The sequence below is a fragment of the Aplidium turbinatum genome, chromosome 15, assembly GCF_918807975.1.
Source record: "Aplidium turbinatum chromosome 15, kaAplTurb1.1, whole genome shotgun sequence".
In the NCBI taxonomy this organism is placed as follows: domain Eukaryota; kingdom Metazoa; phylum Chordata; class Ascidiacea; order Aplousobranchia; family Polyclinidae; genus Aplidium; species Aplidium turbinatum.
The window spans coordinates 15,480,770-15,505,472 of NC_137486.1; the positions used below are offsets into that span (position 1 = coordinate 15,480,770).

General features: G+C 37.0%; 1 protein-coding gene across 1 annotated transcript; it reads right to left on the bottom strand.

Annotated features, from left to right (window-relative positions):
- Positions 1 to 6,491: 6,491 nt before the first annotated feature.
- Positions 6,492 to 22,736, bottom strand: LOC145784373 (sodium- and chloride-dependent glycine transporter 2-like). The gene is made up of 12 exons (XM_082596181.1): positions 22,595 to 22,736; positions 21,579 to 21,710; positions 20,408 to 20,569; positions 19,875 to 20,025; positions 17,683 to 17,863; positions 17,142 to 17,279; positions 14,162 to 14,512; positions 13,457 to 13,597; positions 13,103 to 13,205; positions 12,040 to 12,146; positions 11,035 to 11,223; positions 6,492 to 10,571 (listed from the first exon to the last, which is right to left on the bottom strand). The coding sequence occupies exons 1-12, from the start codon at positions 22,734 to 22,736 to the stop codon at positions 10,410 to 10,412; spliced, it is 1,959 nt and encodes a 652-aa protein (XP_082452307.1). The 3' UTR covers positions 6,492 to 10,409.
- Positions 22,737 to 24,703: the final 1,967 nt, after the last annotated feature.

A 24,703-nucleotide genomic window follows, 5' to 3' on the forward strand; every position in this document is an offset into this window, starting at 1 on the left:
CTTTGACTTATACTTTATTTGTAGTTTATTGTTCATAATTTGGCTGAGGCTATAGTTACCAAATATGGTAACCCTAGCCTTTCAGGGTATGGTGCCTTTACATTAGTCCAGCATGATGCCATGCGCTCAAGTGTATATTTTTGCAAAACGTATGTTGGAGCATGCACCATCAAACAAACTTGACTCTTACAGTTAAAAAGTTATATTGGTAAAATTTTTTCTTCAGAAATTCGTATGGTTAATTCGTGCAGTCGTCATACCCACTCATTGAAATTGAAATACCGGTACTATTTGACATGTGATGTCATTTCCCAGAGCTTTTTGAAAAAAACAAACAAACTTCAAACTACCGCCTTTTGAGAGCACTTTCAGCCTAAATTAAAACTCTGTCAAAAGATGTTGTAACACAGATTGATGTTAATTGAAAATATTTTGGGGCCACCCCTGCCCACAGCTAAATGTGGAAGGTTTCAGTCATACATGTCACCAGCACCAATGTGTATCAACTCACAAGATCTTTGTCTAGTATATACAGTAGGCTGTACCAAATTTTGGTGACTTTCTCTGATTTCTTAGCAACTCTGCCAAAAGTTGTGGCTCAACCACCAAATCAAAATGCCATAATTTTTTTTTGGTTAGATTTTGGTTTTGGGCCTCCTCAATGCTCGTTTCCATGACAACGTGTAAAAAATCACGAAATTGTCATAACTCCACAACCGCTTAAGCTAGATCAAAAATTTTTTTTGTAAAAGCTGCAGAACAGCCAAGTTCCTATCTGTTGTCAACACATTATAAGAGCCTAACTATTGAATTTTTCAAGTAAAATGAAAAAAACATGTTTTTGCCTATTTTTACGTTGAAAGGTGTTTGTGCAATGACAAAAATGCTATTAAAGTCAGTTATATGTTCTTGATGCAATCATGAATAACACAAAAGCAGTATACAACTTCCAAGACAATGACAGTTTTACATTATTAGTAAGCAGATAAGACTTTTAAAGGCATGTACTGTTGTCTACATGCTACAGCATGTTTTAACTATCATTGAATATGCATTAAAATAAATATTGCAGTACCTTGTGATGATCAAACCACTCACGCATGTATATCAACAATATGTTTACAACAGTGTCACAGCAATTTTTAATTTCAACACTTGGATATTGCTTTAATCTTGAAGAGACTCTTCTTCGTTACTCTTTCACTAGATGTGGCTGCATCACGTTGAGAACCTCTTAGTTCGGAAACCATTTTGAACAATATCTGTCGTTGTTGTGGATCTAAAGTGATTCTGCCAGTGTTGAAGGTAGTCAATAACCCCAATGCACGTTCTGCTGCATCATTTACCACATTGAGGGATTGAACCAAGGTTTGAGCATGCTTGTATGGTGCACTCAGGTACCAGCTGCTTGGATCGTTTTTCAAAAATGAACAGTTAACGTTTAAGAGATCAAATAGTGTCCAGGAATCAGGACCTATCAAGTCAGCCAAAGTTGCCTTGTTGGAAAGTATTGGCATTTGCTGTAACGAAAGCTTGCTGTTGCTGTTCTTTTTGCATTTTAGAAGACCTTTTGACATTGCATTTTTGTCGCTGATTGGGACAGCATTGCTGAAAAGAGCTAGAACAACAAGCCTCTCAGACAGATACCATAAATGGCAGTCTAATTTTTCTAGATATGCTACTAACATTGGTGTCATCTGTGTAGCCAGTTTTGTAGAAGACCTTGCTTGCAGTGTGGCTAGGTCAGCTTTTAGGGTATGGTGCAATTCCAAATCCACTACTGGGGCAAAAGTGGGATCTATAGAAGTAAACCAGGGCTTCAAATGGTACATAACAAGAAACAAAGCCAAACATCGAATCAGTTGCAAAATTTCCTTACCAAGTAAGTTATTGGCGAGTAGGGAAGTGGAAAACAAAGCAATTTTCAAAGTATAGATTACTTTGGACATCCAGCGTGCATGCGAGATGGCACCTGGAGCATTGACTGAAAATGACATGCTTGTAGGCAAGGATCCTCCTAAGAAAATAATACTTAAGCACAAGAATTCTTTGTAATCTTTCCTGACTAGGCGTGAGTGTTCACCACTTTTAAAATAATCTTCTCCAAACTGTAACACCTGTTCACAACGGCGCTGTAAATTACGTGGCAATTTACTGATGTCGAAGAGGTCAAACTGGTGAACGTTGATTTTGTGCCAATTCATCTGCAACAGAGTGAAAGTCTTTTCAGAAGGAGATGTTGTTTCACCAAATACTTTTCTGCATGCTGCACCACAGCACAATTCATACACATGATGTCTACATGCCAGCAAAAGCAGTTTCCTTCCCAGATATTGCTGAAGCCTGACTATAACACCGTTTCGAAGACCAGTGTTAACTGCAGTGGTATCAAAACAAAATCCAACTATTTTATTTTTAATCGCTGGATAATTCTGGAGTTCAGCTTGAATGAGTGAGGCCTCATTCTCAGCTGTACTTGCTTTGTTATGCATTCCTGTTATAGATAATATAGTGTCATTGGTGGGATTGAGAAGTGAATGAAGGATGATCGCAACATGCTCAACACTTTTATTGACATGCTGAAGACCTTCAAGCATTTTGCCATCCCACTGAAGCAAAAACAAAGAATTGGGATCCTCAGTTGATTGCTTAATGTTCTGTTGTATTTTAGAACCAGCAGCAGACCGCACAGCATCTCTTTGGCGTTTGCATGTCATAACTGAAAGAGTTACTTGATTTAAGTTTTCATGCAGCACTTTATCAGCAAATACAATTTCAGTTAGAGCTCTGTGGCTTATTTGATATTTGTCTGCTACTTTACAAACATTTGGAGTAAAGAAATCCTTTCTTTTGTAAACAGATGTGTTTTGACCAGGGCACTCAAATTCTGTAACTTCTCGATCAATTTCTGCTTCACTTCCCTCACTTTCAGTTAAATTGAATTCTATACTATCACTTTTTTCCAGTGAATTTTTCTTTTTTTTTTTTCATTTCCATGTTTCCATCACTTGCTTTTCTTTTATTCTTTTTTGCAGTTTTAATATCTTTGGGTCCAATAGCTACATGATTTGTAGGGTCTTTTAATGCTTGAAGCCATTGAAAGTCTTCTACTAAAACTGGATTGGTTGAAGTCCCTGCTTTTTCCTCAAAGACTTTAGATACTGCCCAAAAAGTTTGTTCGCTATCTTTTAAAAATTGATTTCTAGCTGCTATTTGTTTTTCTGAAAATCTTTTCTTGTTTTTTTGCAGTCCTTGATAACTTTCATGTACAGCTAGCACCATTTTGATTAATCCTTCATCTGATTTCAAATCCACCCCTGCTCTTTTCCACCAATCTTTTATTTCAAAGACTGTTTTCTCAGCAGCATGTCTTGCTTTTGAATGCCGTTTGGTTTCCTTTTGAAGTCGTGCATGTTGCCCATTAAAGTTCATATAAACATCTTGAACTGAAGGAGGACTTGCTCCATGGAATAATATTCTATTAGATTCAACATCTGCTATTGGTAAATAATCATCAAGTAACCACATTTTATTTCCAGACCTAGTAGAAGTATTTGAACTGCTCATCTTTTAAATATAGTAGTGAAATTACAATCTGAAACAAAAGACATGGTTTATTGCTTAGTCTAGATGTTACTTGATCTTGACAGATGCTCATGCTGGAAACAGCACTTTGCACAATCTAGAAATCCATTACATAGCTGAATACTGATAATTCAGCTGTCCTTAAGTTTATATAAACAAAGGCTATTATGACTCATATCTTAATGGAAATTTACCAAACAAAACTGTAAAATTCCATGTACAAGAAATGCTATGACAGAGCTGTTAACAAAAAAATGGCAAAAACATGTTTTTTTCATTTTACTTGAAAAATTCAATAGTTAGGCTCTTATAATGTATTGACAACAGATAGGAACTTGGCTGTTCTGCAGCTTTTACAAAAAAAATTTTTGATCTAGCTTAAGCGGTTGTGGAGTTATAACAATTTCGTGATTTTTTACACGTTGTCATGGAAACGAGCATTGAGGAGGCCCAAAACCAAAATCTAACCAAAAAAAAATTATGGCATTTTGATTTGGTGGTTGAGCCACAACTTTTGGCAGAGTTGCTAAGAAATCAGAGAAAGTCACCAAAATTTGGTACAGCCTAATATACAGTGATATATTTTAAGCCGAATGCTACATCATGGGTTTAACAACAATTTGCTTCTGATCTAGGAAAACCTTTCACATTAGACCGGATCCTTTAATGAAAACCAGGGCTGTGGAGTGGGGCGAAAAATATACGATGCATGTTTTGTGGCTTCTACCTTTTTCTAGACCTTTGCTATGTTGACGTGTATTGTTTTCGCTGTGACTGGTCAGAAATAAATACAAATAAACTGACTCTGATCTCCTTAGAAGAAAGAAGTAACTAACTAACTTCTTCTTCTTCTTGCTTATGAGGCAGCAATTCAGGTAACATCTCCCAATTGTTGCAACCAGAGCAAAGTCTTCATATCAGGGTCTTTGAGATCCACATTTTCTGCAGGTCGAAGCACTGGACAGTGATTTATGATGTGCTGTTTGACAGTCACCACAAACACAGGCTGGTGAGTCACACAATCCCCAGATAAACATATTGTGCTTGAAGCGACCAACACCAGCACGGAGGCGATTCAGAGTCACCCAGTCTTTTCTTGGCAGGTCTGAGGCTGAGCCAGGTGGTACCGTAGTGTCTGGCGTGACTTGGAACTGGTTGGGCCGTGAGATGGTTTCCCAGCGGTCTCTCCATAACTTCATCAGGTCGAAGTGACCTTCATGAAGCCCCACAATGACTAACTGACTGGTAAGCAGTTACTGTAGGCCTAGTGTAGAACCTGACCATAGAATCGACATAAAAAAAAATTTCATGTCCAGTTTTTGAAACCCACACTTTTTTTCTTACAGCTCATGCTTCTCTTTCTTCCTTAATAATCGTGTAATGGTTTACTTTTTCGAAACCTACACTTTTTCTTACAGATCATGCTTTAATTACAGTACCGCTACTATTACAGTAATAGTATTACCATTTATCTTTGTCGAAATCTTAACTGAACAGTGTTGCCAAATTTGTTTAAATTTTGGTCTATTTTAATTTTTTTAATTTAATTTTACTACAGTTGTGACCAAAATTGAAACGGCAACTTTCGTAGAAAGTGACAACAGACACTTGTAATTATGGAAAAAGTTTCAGATCACAGCACGCAAAACAATATTGTGAATATAGAAAACAAAAATTTTGTTTTTTATCATTTTGCACCAAGTAAGAGTCGACTTTTTTTTTAACGATTTCGGGCACCTCAAACTGGAAATTATATAGCCCTTATTTTTACTCATTTGCTTGATGATTATAATGACTAAATGAGAACCACGAAATTATTAATTGCAAGACATACATATGCTAGTTACAAACAAGACAGCAATGTTTTTTTATGTTTACCAGACCTCCGACACAAGGCTACACCTACAAAAACGCTACAATACAGCAGTGGCACCTACTAGTGAAAATTAGCAAGCTAGAGTTTTCGCAGCAAAATCGGTTAGGCTAGTGTATTTTTGAAATTCTGACAAAGTAGGCTACAATGCTCTTCAATGTGTCAGAATCCACAAGGAAGCAATCACAGCAAAAAATAACCTGTTCCCATTGGCATGTTGTTGACCGGAATGGATAACGCAAATACAGCCAGGCCCGGATTTAGGTGGGCAGAGGGTGCAGTTGCCCCGGGCCCCCCGACGTGGAAAAATTGATTTTGTGTTATTATTATTTTCTTTCAGCCTTTGAAGTTTCTGCAAAATGCCTCCTTTTTCTTTCCAGGTTAATTTTTAGTCACAAGGTTGCGACTGAGCTTGGCGTAAAGGCATTAGCAACTGTGTGGGTGACTTTCAAATTGGGCGCGAAAAACTTTTTTGCACCGGGGGCCCCCCGATCTAAAAGTTCCCCGGCCCCCCATCAGTTAAACTCGCCCCTGACTACAGCGACGTGGTATGTAGAGCGTGGCCACCTTCCTGGGCCACCTGCATTGACTTGCTGGATATCTTGCAGTGACTGAAGCACGCTAAGAAACTGTTAAAATATAATGCGACTGTTGTTGGTGGGTATAAGAAACGTCGTATGTTAAGAGCCGCATGTAGGCTACATGAGTGGAGAAAACAAACATGGGGTTGAAAAAATGGGGTTGTAAACTTAGATGGCCTAAGTGGTCGTGTGATATTTTAAACAGACCTAGTTACAGCATGAACTTGTATTGTTGTTGTGTTGGCCATTGCTCAACGACGTTGGCTCACACAATAGAAATATAGGCTATTTTGTTTCTAACTTTTACCCTTAACCATTTGCCATTCTTGTTCTATTCCAGGGGTCATCAATTTCGGTGAAAAGACATCATGATTTTTACTTTTTGATTTACCTGATTTATTAATTGATTCAAAATACACAAAGCATGCACCACAACCAAACATACAAAAACACAACGGGTGGCATTTTGTATTAGCGCAATCTTTCTTTTATATGTGAATCACCAAGATTTTCAAGTTGATACAATGAATGAATAGTTGAATAGTAAATACCCTGCGGCAAACGCATCGCCATCGATAGTTTTTGTTAGAAGAGCTTGTTAATTCTTGTGACTTCCCACTTAGTAAATCCCATGTGCGCGGCAATTGGGGCTACTAAGACCTAATTAGCTGAGACAACAAACGAACCCCACATACTACACCCCAGATGATCCATCTAACTAAACTTGAGGTTAAGGAGCACTGAAACCAGCAAATACTGAGTGTAAGAAAAAAAGGGCGATAAGTTTTGTAAAGGTACAGTAAATCACATACCCAGACAGCAAATCAGACGTTTTTTTACGTTTGCAGACGTTGAATCAATGTAAAACACAACTGATTTGATATCTGGGTAGTGAACCATGTTGTCGCAAATGCAGGCGCATAATTAATCAATGTTATTTTACGGCTAAAATGGTGACATGTTTTAGCCATTTAGCAACGTGTAATTGAAAAGGTGACCTAAGTGACCTAATTCTTGTCTCGTGTCTTTAATTTAATCATTGAGCTTTTACATCACGAATCACAAAAAAACGTTTTCAGACGTAATAATCAATGTCAACACGTAAAACAAAGAATAAACAACAAGACGCTGGTTGATGAAGTGGGTTTATAATACAATCTACAAAATAGGTAAAACAAAAGTTACAACCCAAACAATCACTTTATCTGGTCCAGATAAAGTGCTTGTCTGGGAATATATGTACAGAAAAGCAAAAGCACCTGCAAGAAAATGGTAAGAAATGAAAACCAAGAGCAAGCAACAAAAATTGGAAAATATCGCTAGATCTCGGTCAAACATTTCATAAAAACAAAAAACTACAAAGTCTTAAGTAAAGCAAAAAGTAGTGCGAAAAACATGCGTTAATAAGCACCGCTTCCAGACAATACACTGAATGGTTCCGAGCAATGAGTATAATGTAGGTTGTTTCGCCACTGTGCTAAGGAAAATCACAATTTGTGAGCCACGAGAAATTCGTGACAACAATTTTGTCAGCAAAAAGGTGGAGCCATACAGCACCAGTTGATAACTGTGACGAGCAAGGACCGAGCGAACAAACGGAGTTTACGTTTCGAAATTTCATATAGAATAAGAAACTTTTTACTGGATGAAAAAAGCACGTAAAGTTTAACGACTATTGACAATTTTTGTTAGTTTCTATGAATCTCCTTTTTAAAGCGTTTGTTCCTCTCCCTCTAAAACTCGGATTGCTTAAAACTCCGTACTGACACAAACATAAAAATCAGCTAAAGACAGTTACATTTAAAAAATAACACAAAGCTAACTCAACGGGCACTATGGTGATAGAAAACCGCAAACACCAAGAATCTACGAAGGTTATTTCTGTCCCTGTTTGATCGGCCGTGTGCTTTGCGAGAAATTGCACTCTTTGTATGTTAAACTTTAACAATCATAACCCAATAGTAAGCACTGCAACATGCGAAATATCATATTTTCAATTGTGATACATGTGCACGCCATTTGCATTATCTTGCTATACTTACACAGAAAAGATAATCAATTTGTCAACTTAAGTTTTTCTGTACGTGTTTGTTTGTCGTAACCAGGCTTACACCCGGTGGTTGAAGATTTAGATTAAGAGGATGGGAAGGCAAGGAAGCCAATTTTCGTGTCCACCCTCAGGCATGCCTTTAAGTGTCCTGCCAAAGACAGAGCCGCATGTTCTTGAGCGGTGTCGAACCTGTGCCCTTTCGATTATATTTCCAGGGCTCTCACCACTCGGCTATGCAGCCGACAGCTGTACGTGTGAAAACTTAGAAATGCTGCAACCACTCAACACTTTGAATGGTGTGGACATTGGAGCAGAAACGCATGCACATAAGTCAAAAGTACGAAGTAGATTGCAGTGTATTTCACATGATTTTCCAAGCCAAGCCTACAGGTGACGTAACAGATAAAACAGTTTAGCAATGCTGAGTAAGCGTCTCAGTTAATCTTCATAGAACATCAACTAAACAAGATACCAGCGGTCCTTCAACCAAAAGTGTAAAGCAGATACAAGAAACATGGTTGTAAAAAATATGAAAGTCAAGACATGCATTACTTTGTAGGTTCCAGTGTGCAGAGTAAACTCAAAGTTCGCATTTGGTGGGCTATCCCAGGCAGTAAATCAGTCGTTTTTACATTGATTCACGTTTGCAAACGTTGAATCAATACAAAAAACGACTGATCTGCTGTCTGGGATATGTCGAATAATAATAATACTAACTTATTTTGCACCCTAGGGTGCAAAATACGGGGCGATAACCAGAATCACGATGTTAAAAAATTCTTGACAACGAATGCCAAGCGGTGTGTGGCAGCGTGTATAAAAAATGTGTTTCCACTGAATCCCATTTTCTGATGTGGGCGGCGATTGCGTTAGCAGAGAGGTGTTAAAAATTTTATTCCTGCAACTCCAGTCAGTGGCGTAGCTAGGGAATGTGCCGCCCGGGGCGGATTCGGATTTTGCCGCCCCTTCAAGAAAAAGCATGTGAAAATGAAATGCGTTTTATAATCAAAAATCGTAGTCTGAAAGTGCCGCCCCCAGACGTGCCGCCCGGGGCGGTCCGCCCCCTCCCCCCAGCTACGCCACTGACTCCAGTCAAATTGCACAAACATGTGAAAGTGACGGCCGTGATAACACGTTCAAACAGGGTATCACTAAAGTAAAGTTTACAACCAATGAATGGACCGATTTATATTCGACAACATCTAAAACCGTGTCGTATGACAGAAAAGCAGAAATCTCCTAACTTTGTTAAAAAAAAACAACGAAAACTTGCAATTCCGCTTGCCAGTGATTTCGCTGTGTGCAGCACCTAACAACATAGTTTTGCCAATGATTGTAGCAGTATATGTGCTGTTACCGTGAATGCGTTGTTATAATCTTTAAAAAGTCGAAAGTATCGGTTCAAAACGTATTTTCCATATATATAACATAAACCATGTTTCACAAGTCAGTTTATAGGAAAAAGTCATGACAAAGGAATAAGGATTGCCAACAACGAATGAATGAAAAGAATGTTCACCTGCAAATATCAAAGCAGTAAAACTTCAAATAAAAGTACCAAGGCCTGCTGTTGGCAAATGTTGTCCTAGAAAGATTTTCGGCTTAATGTATGGCTACAAGAACACATAAAAATGGCAGCAATAAAAAAAGAAAAAAACGTTGAAGCGCTTTTGTAGTATAAAACAAAATTCAACGTGATTGCTAGCACTTTAACTTCAACATCAAACCATTTGCTTGAAAATAAAAGGTCAAGAATGTAGCCACATACTTGTAGTAGCAAACACAAACGAATATACAATGATGAAACCCATCATCCACGATAAAGCACTATTCATTTCGAAATTCCACAGCAGCGTTAAAACGACGATTTTTGTAAAATTACTTCCGCGTTCTTAAAAGATACGCGCTAGGCATTTCAATAAAAGCATGGGGTGTTCCGTTTTTAGATTTTCAATGCCCTTTGACTAAATACATGATTGGTTCAGTACAGCAGAGATGCAAAAGCAGCCCAAAAGTCGTACTCAAAAGTACCGTAGCGCAGCACACATTAAATCCCACGCATTGACAAAAACAACGATCAACGTACAGTTTCAATTTCATTTAACGCGTTTGTTTACAATAAACTAAGCAGTGTACTATGTTCGTTGAAAAATAACAGGACCATTCGTTGTTTCAATGTTCTTTTAGCGCCGGTTTTACGCAAAATTTCCAAGAAAATATGTTTTTCGCCTGATGCTGTTTACAAAGCTCCAATTCAAGCTTCCTTGGACTTGAGAGTCAATGTGACATCATCAAAAGGTGACGCAGGGAGTCGATGACGTCACACGGTGGTAACAATATCTTCGTCTATGAGAATTTCGATGTCACGCTCCCGATGGCTGCTGTAATCACTCATGAACAACTCGCCGTTGGTGTGAGAAAGATTTCCAGCTCCGTTTCCGGACATCCCTGACAGGCGCGGGGTGAAAGCGTTTCGTAGTCTCTGCAGAAGATATTGTGTTTTGTTGTCAAAACCTTTTTTTTCTTGTAAAGCATATCCTACAGATTGGCCTAGTTTATTTTCTACAGCACATTGACGACCGCCTGGAACTGCACTTTCCATTAGATTTAAATCAAAACTTTTAGGTGGATGAAGTTCTGTGCGCACAAACTTAACATTTATGTCAACATACTAAGGCCAAGCCAACTGTGACGTCATGACGGCGACTACGTGACAAAAGACATCAAAGACATTTGTTTAAACGCGAAAACTTTGGCCGTTATCAGTCGTTTGTTTTATGACCTAACAAGATATTCTTCGATGCTCCTTGATGCAATTTCAACCAGTGAGGAAGAAATTTTGAAAAACAAGGACGTATATATTTATGGTAGTCTATGGAAACACGACTGGTCTCATTCAGAGAATAATTAAACGCGATGCTTTCTAAAAACGAAGCTTGGCTTACCACGGCACAAGACCCTGAAGAGTGGACCACCTTAATCAAAGCAACCAATACGAGGACCAAGAAAATAAACCCGACCAGCACTCCCCCAGCGATGCTCCCCCATACCGACGAGACTCCGGGGGGTATGTAAGGTGACATGGCCGTGACCCCATCGCGTATGACTCCAATCAGCGTATATACAATGCATGCCTGTGTTGTGGAAGTCGTATATTTGATTACAACCGCAACGACGTTTGAAAATGGAATCAATAAATAACAAAGACTCGCAGTATTGGTTTTATGAAGACGTTGATTGGCGAAAAGTAAAGGCTTTGATGTTCCATATGCTAAGGAACGACAAGCAGAATGTGACGTCAATAACGGTCGCTACTCAGCCATCAAATCAAAACTTTTTGCATTGATTTAACGTCTGCAAACGTTACATCAATGTAAAATATATTGATTTGATAACTGGTTAGTCGTGTTGAAAACAGGATGATCGAATAGGCGATAAGTTGGGAAAGGTAGATACGAAAAAAATTAACAGCAAATGTAATATCAGCCAAGAATGAAAGGATCGTTTCAACATCAGTCTTATGTTGACCAACGTTAAAAATAAGGAGAAAAAAATTAAAACGGCATTATTCTAAGCAGCAGCTTTTGAAACAAATACTACCCTAGATACGCTTTCTGCAGCGTAATTATATGCTACAATGAGTAACAGAAACAACCATTTCTCACACAACGTGTTTGTAAACTGTAAAATGTAAATGATCGATGAATCAAGGTTTAATTTACCGCATTGTAGTTTCATGGATCGACAACAACCCAGACAGCAAATCAACCGCTTGTTTACATTGATACAACGTCTGCAGACGTTGATTTTGCTTACATTGATTGAACGCAGAATAAATGTAAACAAGCGGTTGATTTGCCGTCTGGGAATGTTTGAAGCTTATCTCGCGACGCAAACAAAATGTTGAACCGCAAAAGCTGACATTCACATTTCACAGCACCATGACTTACCAGCAGCACAAGAGGAGTCAGGCCGCCCCACATCACCGACCAGAAGTGACTTTTCAGGCACGAATTTCCCGTCATCGCTTTTGTATTCGTGTAGATGAGTTTAAATCCTGGCAAAAATAGTTACACCGTCTATAAAAATGGACGGAAGGAAACCTTTTAATTTCACTTCAGGTGATTGCAATGCCAAGGTGTTCACAAGTTTGGATGTCGCTTATGTTCTTGTTTACTACCATTCTATAAAAATAACTGCCATTTTAATGACTACGAAATCGATTTTGATCCGAACTGCAACCAACATTTCATTTTCAAATCTTTGGTCATTTGTCAAATAGAACAAGATGTTGATTTTAACCAACAGCTGATCAGCAAACCTTTTTGTACATCAGTTCGACGTCTGCAGATGTTGAACCAATGCAAAAAGACTCATTTGCTGTTTGGGTTGTTGATTGGCTGATCCCCAGACAGCAAATCAGTCGTCTTTTACATGGATTCTACGTCTGCAGACGTAAAAACGACTGAATTGCTGTCTGGGTCGTTGTTGCACACTTACCAGCTCATACTAGTTCAAATTCCAATTGTTTAATCGCTTCTACCTCATGTTGTTTTAATCCGAAAGCAAACACGATTTAACCAAACAGTTAATGCCTTTTGCAAGTTCTTGCCAACAGAAAATGCCCTTAATCCCTACCCATCGCCTTAAACCAGCTTAAACACCACTCTCAGTTGAAAAAGTAATGTTTTCTCACACTGAGCAATGCAAACAATGATTGACTGCACAAGAATACAAGTTCACGATCCATTATTCGGGATTTTTATTGAGAGGGGAATGTTTATTGACCTTACAATAATTGTGCTAGTAAATACAGCATGAGCAATGAGCATGTGAGTGAGTTGCAAGCACCACAGAACTATACATTTTTAGAGTCAAAGAGTTTCTTAAAGAACATTCTTATGACAGTTCAGCGTCGTTTTTTCAATGAAAAATGTTGAAAATACCGCTTAACGAGCAACCACACAACTTCTAATGTAAACCGGGAACGTTGCATGCCAATTAAGGACTTACCAAAGGCATAAGAGAGCATAATGACTTCGGCCAAAGCCACAATCATGAAACACAGAGGGAGTGAAAACGCGTCAAAGAACTGAATGATTTGCAATCCGGTTCCCTGAAAGAAATACGTCATCACCATGAATTGCTGTGACTGATAGCATCAGTAAATTTTCACATTGATTCAACGTCTGAGGCGATACGAAACGTCACAACTGATTTTAACATGTGTATTTGCGTAGCCTGCTGTCCAGCAAGGAAGTCAGACCATTTTACATAGACTCAAAGTCAATAGATGTTAAAAACAATGCAAAAACGTGCTTGAAACAAGCGTGGTTCGAAATTAGAAAACAAAACATTACAAAGCACCTGCACAAAACAAGGCACAACAAAACAAGCTCCTGTCAAGAGAAGTAGCAGAACCAACAACATGATGTTGCGCAGCAGGAGACGTCGGAAGATTGGGAATGCATCCGAGAGAGAGGACAAGACGCATTCCAGGCATGGAAACTAAAATGTCAACAATTTGCAAAAGATGAACACAATTCGCAAAAGCTTGTCTTTTTTAAATCGTTTCAAATGCCGAGAAACATTTTTACAGTTGTGCAACTCAACCTTACTGCTAATTCTCATTAACAGATGACACTTCCTTTGCAAGTTAATTAAGTTATTAATGAAATGCTCTGAAAATAAACTAAGTAATCCAAAAAAGAGGTCTTCTTCGCAAGCCTTACAATTTCTCGGTTGTGACTTCTGAATGAATTGTCATTAAAATCTTAATTCGTTCGGCACTACATAATCCCAGACAGTAAATCAACCGTTTTTACATTGATTTAACGTCTGCAGACGTTGAATCAGTGTAAAAAAACAGTTGATTTGTTGGCTGGGATACCATTTAAATAGTGCCACCACACATAAAGCAAAAAGCAATGCTCCAAGGCAATGGTAAACAAAACAAACTTCCATATTATGTTTCAGGTTTTTCAATCGGTTAAATGCTTAAGTAATGACTCCGTTAACCGACTCTTCAACAGATAGTTGTATTCACAAAAAAATATCCATTGAGGAACTTACCAAAGCAGACGTTGATGAAAAAAATAGTGACGCAAATACAACGATGCTCCAGGGAAGAGTGTTGCCCCACATTTGTGAGATCGCCTCTGAGTAAGCAACCAGAGCGACAAACGGGCCTTTTGCGCCCCTGAAAGCCATTTCCGGTGCAACATCGGAGCCAGTAGCGAGGTAGCCCACAACACCAAACATGGCGGCGGCACAAAGGAGTGACAGCATTGGTATAATTAGGATTAGAAGTGTGGCGTCGATGTGATATTTGTTGTAGAATCGATTGTAGGACGACCAGGTCACCAACCCACCCCAGGAAGCCATGATAGTGAGAAAGACTTGACCACAAGCATCTTTCCAAACCTGAAAAACAATAAATAAAAACTTGGATGAGACCATACTTTTGTTGTTATATTGTGTTCTCCAGTATTTCTTATATTATACAATGTAAAATTGTTTTTCTTTTAAAGGTTTGAAAAGGACCATATGGATAGTCGAAAACATTTTCTATTTAATTTTTATTTGTTATAATGTTAATTATTGTGGTGTTGCTCAGCCATGGTTGTTTATGGTTAAATAAGTCACTTCCCGACCCAAATTGAATACGTGAATTCAAGAATGGCCCAATTCACACAAAGGCGTTTTTGGGATAAATGCGTTTTATTTATTTGTCATTTACTTTTGTGCTGGAATTTCGATCATGATTGTATGCTTAGGCAAACCGGTAAGAAGTATTAAGCCTGAAAATATCACTCGGTGAAAATTTTGTGGGGAAACTATGGAAAATTTGAATCGCTGGAGTTGAGCCTTTTTTAAATCAGCGGAAATATTGAAGGGGTTACTTTTCATGCTTTGGCTTGAAAAACCTGGCCTTTTTTTTCAGCTATCATTCAGAAGCCACTGACAAGAATCGGAAAAACATAACAACTGAAATTTGAAAAAAATGGAGTTGAGCCCCTTTTTAATTCACATATTCAAATATAACCATAAAACTACAGCACAGACTTTGCTTCAACAGTGGCGTCTTTCTAAACTAAAGACCAAAGAAATTATCATTTATTTCAAAGTGCTCAGTCCGTTCTTCAACCAGCAGAATAGTCGCTTTTACATTGATTCAACGTCTGGTGATGCTGAATCCATGTAAAAAACGACAGATTTGCTGGATGGGTCGTGGCATGTTTTTCGTTTTGCGCTCATTCGTGGAATCGGTTCCATTTCGATGAAGAAGCACTTTTCTGGATCAAAATTAATTGATTAGTTCTGGACAGTATCTCCGCTGATTGAGATCTTTCAAGCAATGAAGACATTTTCAAGCTTCGTTAGTTTCAAATTGCTCAGCAATGTGGAAAATGCTTTCGGTATAATTATGTCACAGACATCTACAAACATAGTACCCTCATGTTGGCTGTCTTGTAAGTTAATGTAAAAGAAGTTCAACAATAAAGAAAATATGTAAAAAATGCATGAAAAATTTGTTTGCAAGCCAGTTCAACGCACAAAAAGCAGTGAAACTTCACCAAAGCTGTTCTGGAATGTTCGATATCGTCATAAATTTCAGGCAACCGATGAACAGCTTAAGGCATCAACGATAGAGCAGAATATTTACATGATTCAGTCGATAACATTAAAGGTTAGCGACCTCAATGCCGTTTTCCCCAATGACCCGTGCTAGAGAAAATCCTTTAAATAAAGTTTTAACTTTGTCAGTTCGAGGTCAAGTAATCCTGTTTAGTTCCAATCTAGAAGTTATTTTTTCATTTTTTTTGATAATTTCAATGTCTGATGACGTTGAAGCAACGAAAGATTAAAAACTTTAGCTAACTGAAACATAATCAAGTAAAGGCTTAGGCGACTTTGTAAACAAACCAAAAAATCTCACAGAAATCTTTTGCATTCGATGAATAACAAACACTGCTTCCTGAATTACCAGTTTTCAGGAATTATTTTCAGAACGATTAGTTTATTGAGTATCATTTTTCATTTAAATCTTGCAAAAAATACAATAATACAGTCTTGAAAAAACGTAACTTATGCGACCGAGCCAAAATCAACGACGGCAAAGTGAAGAAAGCGGTAAAGCGTAACTTTTAAACAAACACAAATCATGCTGAAAAACAGTGCAAGAGATGCACATGACCAAAAACGCACTTGCACGGATTTATAGAGATGTCTCTGCAACAGCAAGTAGGATAAACGAGCTTAAATTTTGCCAACGGTACTTAAAAATAAACAAGTTGAATGCAATGTGAAAGGACTAAGAGAACAGGTTCTTGTATATGTCATTTTTTGTGAAATAAATTATCATTACCGCAGTAGTCAAAAGCAATAAATCTACAATATTGTAACTAGTGTATAAGCTATTGTATAAGATAATTGTGGCATCTTGCAATTGGATAATTTTGGAACAAGCAGTAACTTAAAAAGATAATAGAATGCCAGTGAAACATGAAGAACACGGTTTTCAGTGGAAAACATAAATTGTAGAACGGTTAGAACCACTTAAGTCACATTTTGTAGAAATTGGGTTATCACCAAATATATGTTGTGTGATGGTCAACTCAGGTCTTCAATTGCAATCGGATTTCCAATTCGGATAAACACTTTGTTCAAACAAACCCAAAACAACCCATGAGTGCTCCCTTCAATTACCAATGGTACCTGTAGGCGGTCAAAGCCTTGTTACCTAGATGTAATCGCATCCTAGCAGACAAAAGCTGCGTCTGGCAACAAGCAACATTGATGTGATGTGACATGAAAAAGTTCTGTTAGTTGTGATAAATTCTAAACGTCCATATTCAATCAACAACCTTGTAAATGTAAGATACGGCTGATGATAAGTGTTGGAGTTATTTACATTTGAGCAAATCGTTTAGAAGCTTTACTGGAAATCAACCTGGTAATCTCGATGCATTTCAACAGCCTCTCGCTTGGTTGTTGTCATGTTAACCCAGACAGCAAAGATTTTGCTGCCTATTAAAGAGTAGAAACCTACCTTTGGACTGGTGAAGGATGCGATGCTGGTCGGGACGAAAAGATATTCCAATCCAGTCACGGAACCAGCGAGTGTGACGCAGCGCACGAGAAGCATGGCGATGACAGAAAACGAAATTGCACTCAGAAGGTAACCAATCTGCAACAGATTGTGAGAGAAAAGTTAGTCTGACGGCAAAATCCGTCATTTTTACATTGATTCAACGTCTGCAGTGTAAAAATAACGGAAATGCCGTTTGGATAAATGTCTGCAAATTGTAATTCCTATGATTGTGATTAGAGGACTTGTTTGTATGTACGAAGTGATATTTCGAGAATTAACCACAAGCAAAGCAACATGTCGAATCACTGGCTTCTTTTGAATAACATTTACAAAAGGTAAATCGTTTAATGTCAGTTAACCACAGAACTACGGACAAATACAACTTGATGAATCAAATCAACTCTGACATAAAAACTGCGTCATAATACGTGTAATTTTATGCAACAGAAAATCATCATCAAACACACAGGTGAAACACAAAGTGCTATTTTTTGCTTACTTTTCCTGTAAATCGGACGTTGTTGGCCATTGCTATCATGGCAATAATGATTCTTGCCCCGGCGAAACAGGCAAGTATCACAACTGGTGCCACAAACATGCTGGAAGTGTCGAAGCCAACCAGGACCTTGCTCATGTCTGTGTAGGACGAGCAAACACTCCCGTTGTAGACCAGGTTGTTTCTGTTTTGTAAAACCATGTTTCCGCCCCAGCCAGCAAACCAGTTCTTTTTCACATTGATTCAACGTCTGCAGACGTTGAATCAATGTAAAAAAGAACTGATTTCCTGGCTGGTCGGGCAATTTTGTTTTAGGCTACTTCTAAATTAGAAATAAAACTTGCTGTCCATCAAATTTTAATGAAACTTTTGAAGACTAGACGCACACTAAAAGTCGTCTGTTATCAGTGATCGTGAAAAGAGTAATCTTGAATAAGCAATAATGTGACTATGGAAAGGTACAGGCAACTTGGTGACTGCCCGAAAACTCAACGACTGATGATTGATGAACTATGCAACTGAATTTAGATTAATTCATTTAACTTTAAATCTTGTATATAAGTGTAAAAATAAACGCTGGATGCCAAAAGTATCAATGTTTCTTGCACTTTTGAATGTAAAAATTTGTTGAAGGAGAGATTGATCTTTCATTGCACTAAACTTGGAGATGCAATTTAGTAAGTCAGGCAGCAAAATCCGTCCTTTTTACATTAATTCAGTCTTCAGACGTTGAATCCATGCAAAAATGACGGATTTTGCTGTATGGCAAGAATTTGCAAAGATTAATCATAGAAACCATTACGATTACTTTTGAAACCAATTCAAGTGAAAGGGTTAGGGTTAGAGCAACGAATTTCAACAAACAAAAGCTGGAGTCAAAAGTAAGAATTAATAGCTTGGCCGTTCTTAAGTGCAACTTCAAGCGACATAACGACCGTTGATAAAAAGGCAATAAGAAGTGCATCGTTGAGTATAAGTGCTTGAAGTTGAAATAGAAGCCTTTGAGCTGACACATATTACGACTATCAAGCAAGCCAACTGGATAGAACAAAATTCTGCAAAATGCGGAAATTACACTTTAGGCAATAAAATTTTTACATGGCCAATTGGCCATAAGATGCAAAATGCTTTTTTTACACTTTTTTTTATCTGCAGACATTCATAATACTAATCGATGTTACTGATATGACCTCAAATTGAGCAATAATTTCACACGCTGTGCATTAAATTTCCTTTTTGTTCATCTACATCGTTTTGTTCATTTATATACATGGTTTCCATTTTCGCTCAAGTTCCAATTCGCTTTATATTCAACACGCAAATACCCAATTATTTAAAAAAAAGTATCAAAGTTCATAAAATTGCAAAAAAAGTATAGCTTTTGATTACTAAAGTAGTATTTTTCGCAAGTTTTACGGAACAATTTGTAGCCTTTCTTCACGTTTTTTTCATATTTTAGGGAAATTGTCCCATACCTTGATTCCCACGGATTTTACAGAAGCGACATCAACTACCTAACTATATCTCCAATGTCATTATTATTTCTTTTTCGCATTTCCTCCGTCCGTATTCGTTGGTATTTTTTCTGTGCTATCTTCCTCCTTTTTTGTTGTTTTTGTTGTGTCAATTTGTCATTTAAAAACGCAATACTTGCTTTCGTATTACTGTTTGAATGAGATAGTGCAGTATGCACTGTGCAGCCTTCTACGCTATTTAAGAGCTACGGTCTTTCGAACTCTCTCCTTGGATGCACACTGCACAGTGCATACTGTACGTTTTTGTTGTTTTTTTATATACGTTTTGTTTCACATCCGAACAAAAATAAATGACCAATGACCATCCATGCAAATGAATTACATGTTAAGAACGTAAAGACGTCAAAGCATGAAAAAACTCCAGACCGCAAATCAATCGTTTTTTTACATTGATTTAAGGTCTGCAGACGTTCAATCAATGTGAAAAGCGACTGATTTGCTGTCTAGAACAAAGAAGGTCCTACTTTTGAAATACTTTATTCACCACCTCATTGCAGCAAAAATATGCTTCTTGTACTGGCGTTTAATCAAACAGGATTGGCACACAATAAACAAAAACAAGCACATGTCATCTTGTCAAGCTATTAAGAATATAGAAACTGAACAGCTAGCTCCAGCAGTAATGAACATTTGAATTAACAAACTGCAACACAAACTTACGCCCAATACTCTACAGCTGGTGTTGTTTGAGTACCATCAGATGTGTAATTGCATAACATCTTTTTGGTGAAATTTCCACCATCTTCAATGCCATGACCCTCTCCTTTTCTGTATGTAAGGCCTGTTGTTCCACTGGCCACACAGTCCGCAGCTAAAATAACGTCTTGTTTAGTTAGAATACGATCACTTGCAGATAAAATGACTATATCTTGGCTGTAATGCCGGAGTTTAGAAGATATTTTGATGCATTAATGTCTTCCTTAATCTAAAACAACTTTTTTTAATTTTTGTTTACTGAAAAGTAAAAACATGTACCGGTAATTAAAGTTTAGACAGACAATCACAAATGTAAGCTAAATATTGATTCTGATTGAAATGTGCAAATCTCTGAAAAAGAACAAATGCGCTGTATAAGGACAAACATTTCACTACATATCAGTTGCATTGCATATTGCAATACAGCATTAGGCTGGTATTATTTTCAATCATACAATTGATAAAATTACAAATCCAATCAAATGTACACAACTTACACAATACAGTTTGACACTTTAGTGTGTTCCATTCATGGTTGCACGTGCTCCAAGGCTGAGAATATGAAAAGGAAGAGACCAAGTACAGAAGGAAGTAATACGAAGCTACTCCGCAGTATAGCAACACAGAGCAGGATAAAAAGACCATGGAAACCCCAATTCCTGTATTAAAACACTCCTTGTTTATTTGTGCCCTGTTTGCCTGTGCATAACTGTACCCTTGCTAGACGCCATTCAGCAGCTCTCCAAAGTTTGCTGGTTTCGGAATTTCAACCACAATCAATAATGCAGACTTTATGAAGTCGACACCTTTTTACCTATCATTAAAGCCTCAAGTGTATCATGATTAATGGATTTGATATATTTTATACGCATAGTAAGTGAAAGGGCTTCCTCATCAACCACATATTATAAACAATGTAATTTTTGCATTAGTTAATGAAAATCCAGGATATTTTCAATAACAAAATTCAAGGTAAACCGTTTCTGATCAAATGCTTAAACAACTTCCTATACAATAATTAATCATTTCCTAATAAGGCACATAGTGAAGCATTACACAGTAAAACTGGTATTTATACTTCTCTTTAATTGTATGAATGACATGGTAAACGAATAGAGAAGCTACATTTTATGACGTTAAGAAGACTGTACAGTAATTCCCTATGGTTAGACCTAATAGTAATGTGAGATTGTGAGCTGTTTGGACAAATAAACTGCTCATTATAAAAACTAAGCATTGGGTAAACAAGAACGTTTTGATAGCATGTAAAACACAGCAATCCTGCTATCGTTTTGTTCTCTACTGCATCACACCAACCCATAAATCAACAATATGAAATCAATGAGCAAAAAGTAGTCAGCAGCACAAAGTAGGAGCAGTTTTTATATCGCCATACAGTGGAGTGATGTTGAAAGTGCAACGTTTGCTGTTTGGTTATGTGGGATTGATGTATGTGGTGATACAGTATGAGTGTAGGCTATTGAAGTATTGAAGACCAAACAATAGAAAATATTTTTGATGGAAATTTAATGCAATACATGCTAAAAAAAACACTGTTTCTCTAGCGACCTTTTAATTAGTACAGTACTATACTTCTCATCATTTTCATAATTTAATAAAGTAGGCTATGAATATGAATACCCTTGTTCAAAAAAAGTCTATAATCACCTTGCATTGCTGGGACAATTTTGAAAGCTTGCAAAGGTGCTAAGTTTCCATACTGACCCCAAGCCATCTCCAGAAATATAATTGGAATGCCAATCAGTATGTACAGGAGGAGAAAAACGTACACAAATGGGGCTGAAAATAAACAAAAGTGATATACAGTATTGAATTGATATATGTATATTGTATATATGACTAAAATAATAATTAGCCAACAGAGTATTAGCTGAAAATTGTCAAACAATGTTCACTACTAAACACAGAACCAAATTGTTCATCAGGCATTAATGAAAACCAGCTTTATTTCTGATGTTTTGTCAGTCAGTATGACTAAGTTTATCAAGGGGAGTCCTGAAACAGATAACGATCACCTGCTTAGAAACATGTTGAGGAAACTATTCCAGTTTCCTTGACAAAAACTTGATTCAGTCCCCTTGATAAAGTAAGTCATGCTGTTGCTGGCTGACAAAACATCAAAAATAAGGCTATTATTTTCAGTATTTTGTGGTGGCATATTCTGCAGTGCAGCCACTAAAAAAAAGATATTTTACAATGTTTGATATAACATCATCACTTTAGATTAAATAAAAAACCGACTTGTACATCCAAGTACAATGTGAAAAAAGTAATGTGGAAAACCCAAGGAAGAACTGCACGTGCTGTCAAAATCTTGCATTGAAGTGATTGAATCAATTGAAAATTAGCTCCAATTGAATGTGATACATGGAATATTGTGACAGCATAAATAGTCAATGAAACAGCGATATAAAGTGAGTAGGTACATAACAAGAATATGCTATTATGCTATGCTCTACAATGCTGGGTTGATATTATAACTACAGCTGCCATTCACTCTGAGTCAGTTTGTAAAACATGATAAGCAATACAAAACATGATATGCACAAAAACAATACAGTACTTGAATTCAACAAGAGAAATTAGAAGCTTAGCCAACCTACCATTTTTAAGCCAACCATTCAACATACAACCACTAAATGCAGACAAAAGTGTTTACTTACCTCCACCATTTTCATATGCTAAATAAGGAAACCTCCAAAAAGAAACCAAACCCAAAACATAACTAAACAAGCTCAAGTGATATTCCAACTTGTTGGGCCAAGTGGTCCTCTCAATTTCATTTCTAGTTGAATACGTTGACATTCTTGTGATATTTTACCAAATAAGAGACTTAACCTAAACTTAGCAAAAACAATATGCATGATCAAGCAACCTTAGATATCTTCACTGACACCATTACAAGTGTCATAAAATGTAACTTTTTACTATCTTTTAATCAAGTGACAAGACATACTTTTGACCACAATAGAAGTGTGATATTTTACAGAGCCTTCAATACAAGAAACTGGTCAAAAGTGTAAGGGTTGGAAAAAATTAACAAAACGCAAGAATCTTGTGACAGAAAATACAAAATAATACTTTGGTTCTAAATGTAAAGCCTACACAATTTTTTTAATTTTCTTCTCACTAAATCTGATTAAATGATTTCAAAGCAACTTTCAAAAAATATAATACTTCAAGAAGCATAATTTTTTTAAGTTACACAAATTTGCAATGAAACTATCGACACACAAAAAATGTTGCAAAAACGCCACTGAAACAAATCATATGGAAAGTCACACCTAGCACTTTTTCTTGTACAATTTCCACAAAACTGAAATATAGCCAATCATATGGGCTGACATACATAGCTCATGTGCCAGTTTACTGTATATATCATTGACTTTTTTGTGAAAAATAAAAAGTCTTAAATAGTTGTACAATATGTACAATTGTACATTCAAGACTTCAAAAGGTTAAAGTACAGTACAACACAGATACAAGTAGACCAAATAACTTTGTACAAGCTCAACTGTAGTGTGTATGTATATTTAAGCATTTATGCTAATTAAGCCCTTGCAGAACCAAAATAGTCCAAAGTAGTTGTAGTCTACCCCGATAGCTTGGTTAATTAAGTAATTTTTGTGCATTTTTATCAAATGTGTATGCCAAATCCTCAGCCATTGCAAAACAGCCATACGAGCATTCCAGTTAACCATGTACATTGTACATAATTCAATTCAATTTTCATTGCTGATGCGAAACATCTAGGCCTAGAAAACGACAAAGTAAATACACAGCGTTGGGGCCAACAAAAGGAAAACATGGCAAAACCAACAGTTTTAAAATATGCAATGATAAAACAGAGCTGGTGTACAAGTATCTGCCCTGGTTAGTGGTTATAAACGCTATATATATGATACATAAAAGATTGGAATTGACTAAGACATGTAGGTGAAATGTGTGAACACTGAATACTTGTACACCAGCTCTGATAAAACAGTGTTAAAGGAAATAACTATATTACATTTGCATAGCTTCCAAACATAAAAAAGACAAAGAAATAAAAAAACATTTGAAATCAATCAACTCTTGTAGCAAGGGGGTTTAAACTTCAGTGTAACTAAAAAGAGTTCAAGCCAATAAACAGCACAAGAAAAAACATTTTTAGTACAGTATTACAAAAAGTGGAGCTGGTATACAAGCCCCCTCCTCCCCCCCTTTGGTAACTCATGACAAAGACAGGACTCAACCAAACATGTAGGGTGAAACTACTTTACCTTTGCTTTACTGTTCCCACACTTCAGTCCACATGTTTTGGTCAATTCCTCTTTGTCATGAGTTGCCAAGGAGGGGGACTTGTATACCAGCTCCCAAAAAGTTATATTGTTCTGTCATAAAAGAAATGGCTGACTGACTGACTCTCCATGTGCCCTGTTAGGCTGCAATTAGCAAATGTACCGTAGCTTGCTTATTCATATATTGCTTTATAATTATCTGAAATCTAGTGTGTGTAACATTTTTGATATAAACGACATGCAAATATTTGTATGAGGGATTTTACAAAATAATTTTTTGACACTGAGAAATAACTTTAAAGTATTTGCAAAATTATTTCATAAAATCCCTTACGAAAACCTGAATAACGTTTCAACCTTCAGCAATAACTTACACACTACCGGTACCTACATATTAAAACTATTTATATTTATTTTACATTATACTTTATTTTCAAGTAGGCCTATGATTGATTATAGCTGTATGGAAACACTCGTGCATGAAATCTTTCT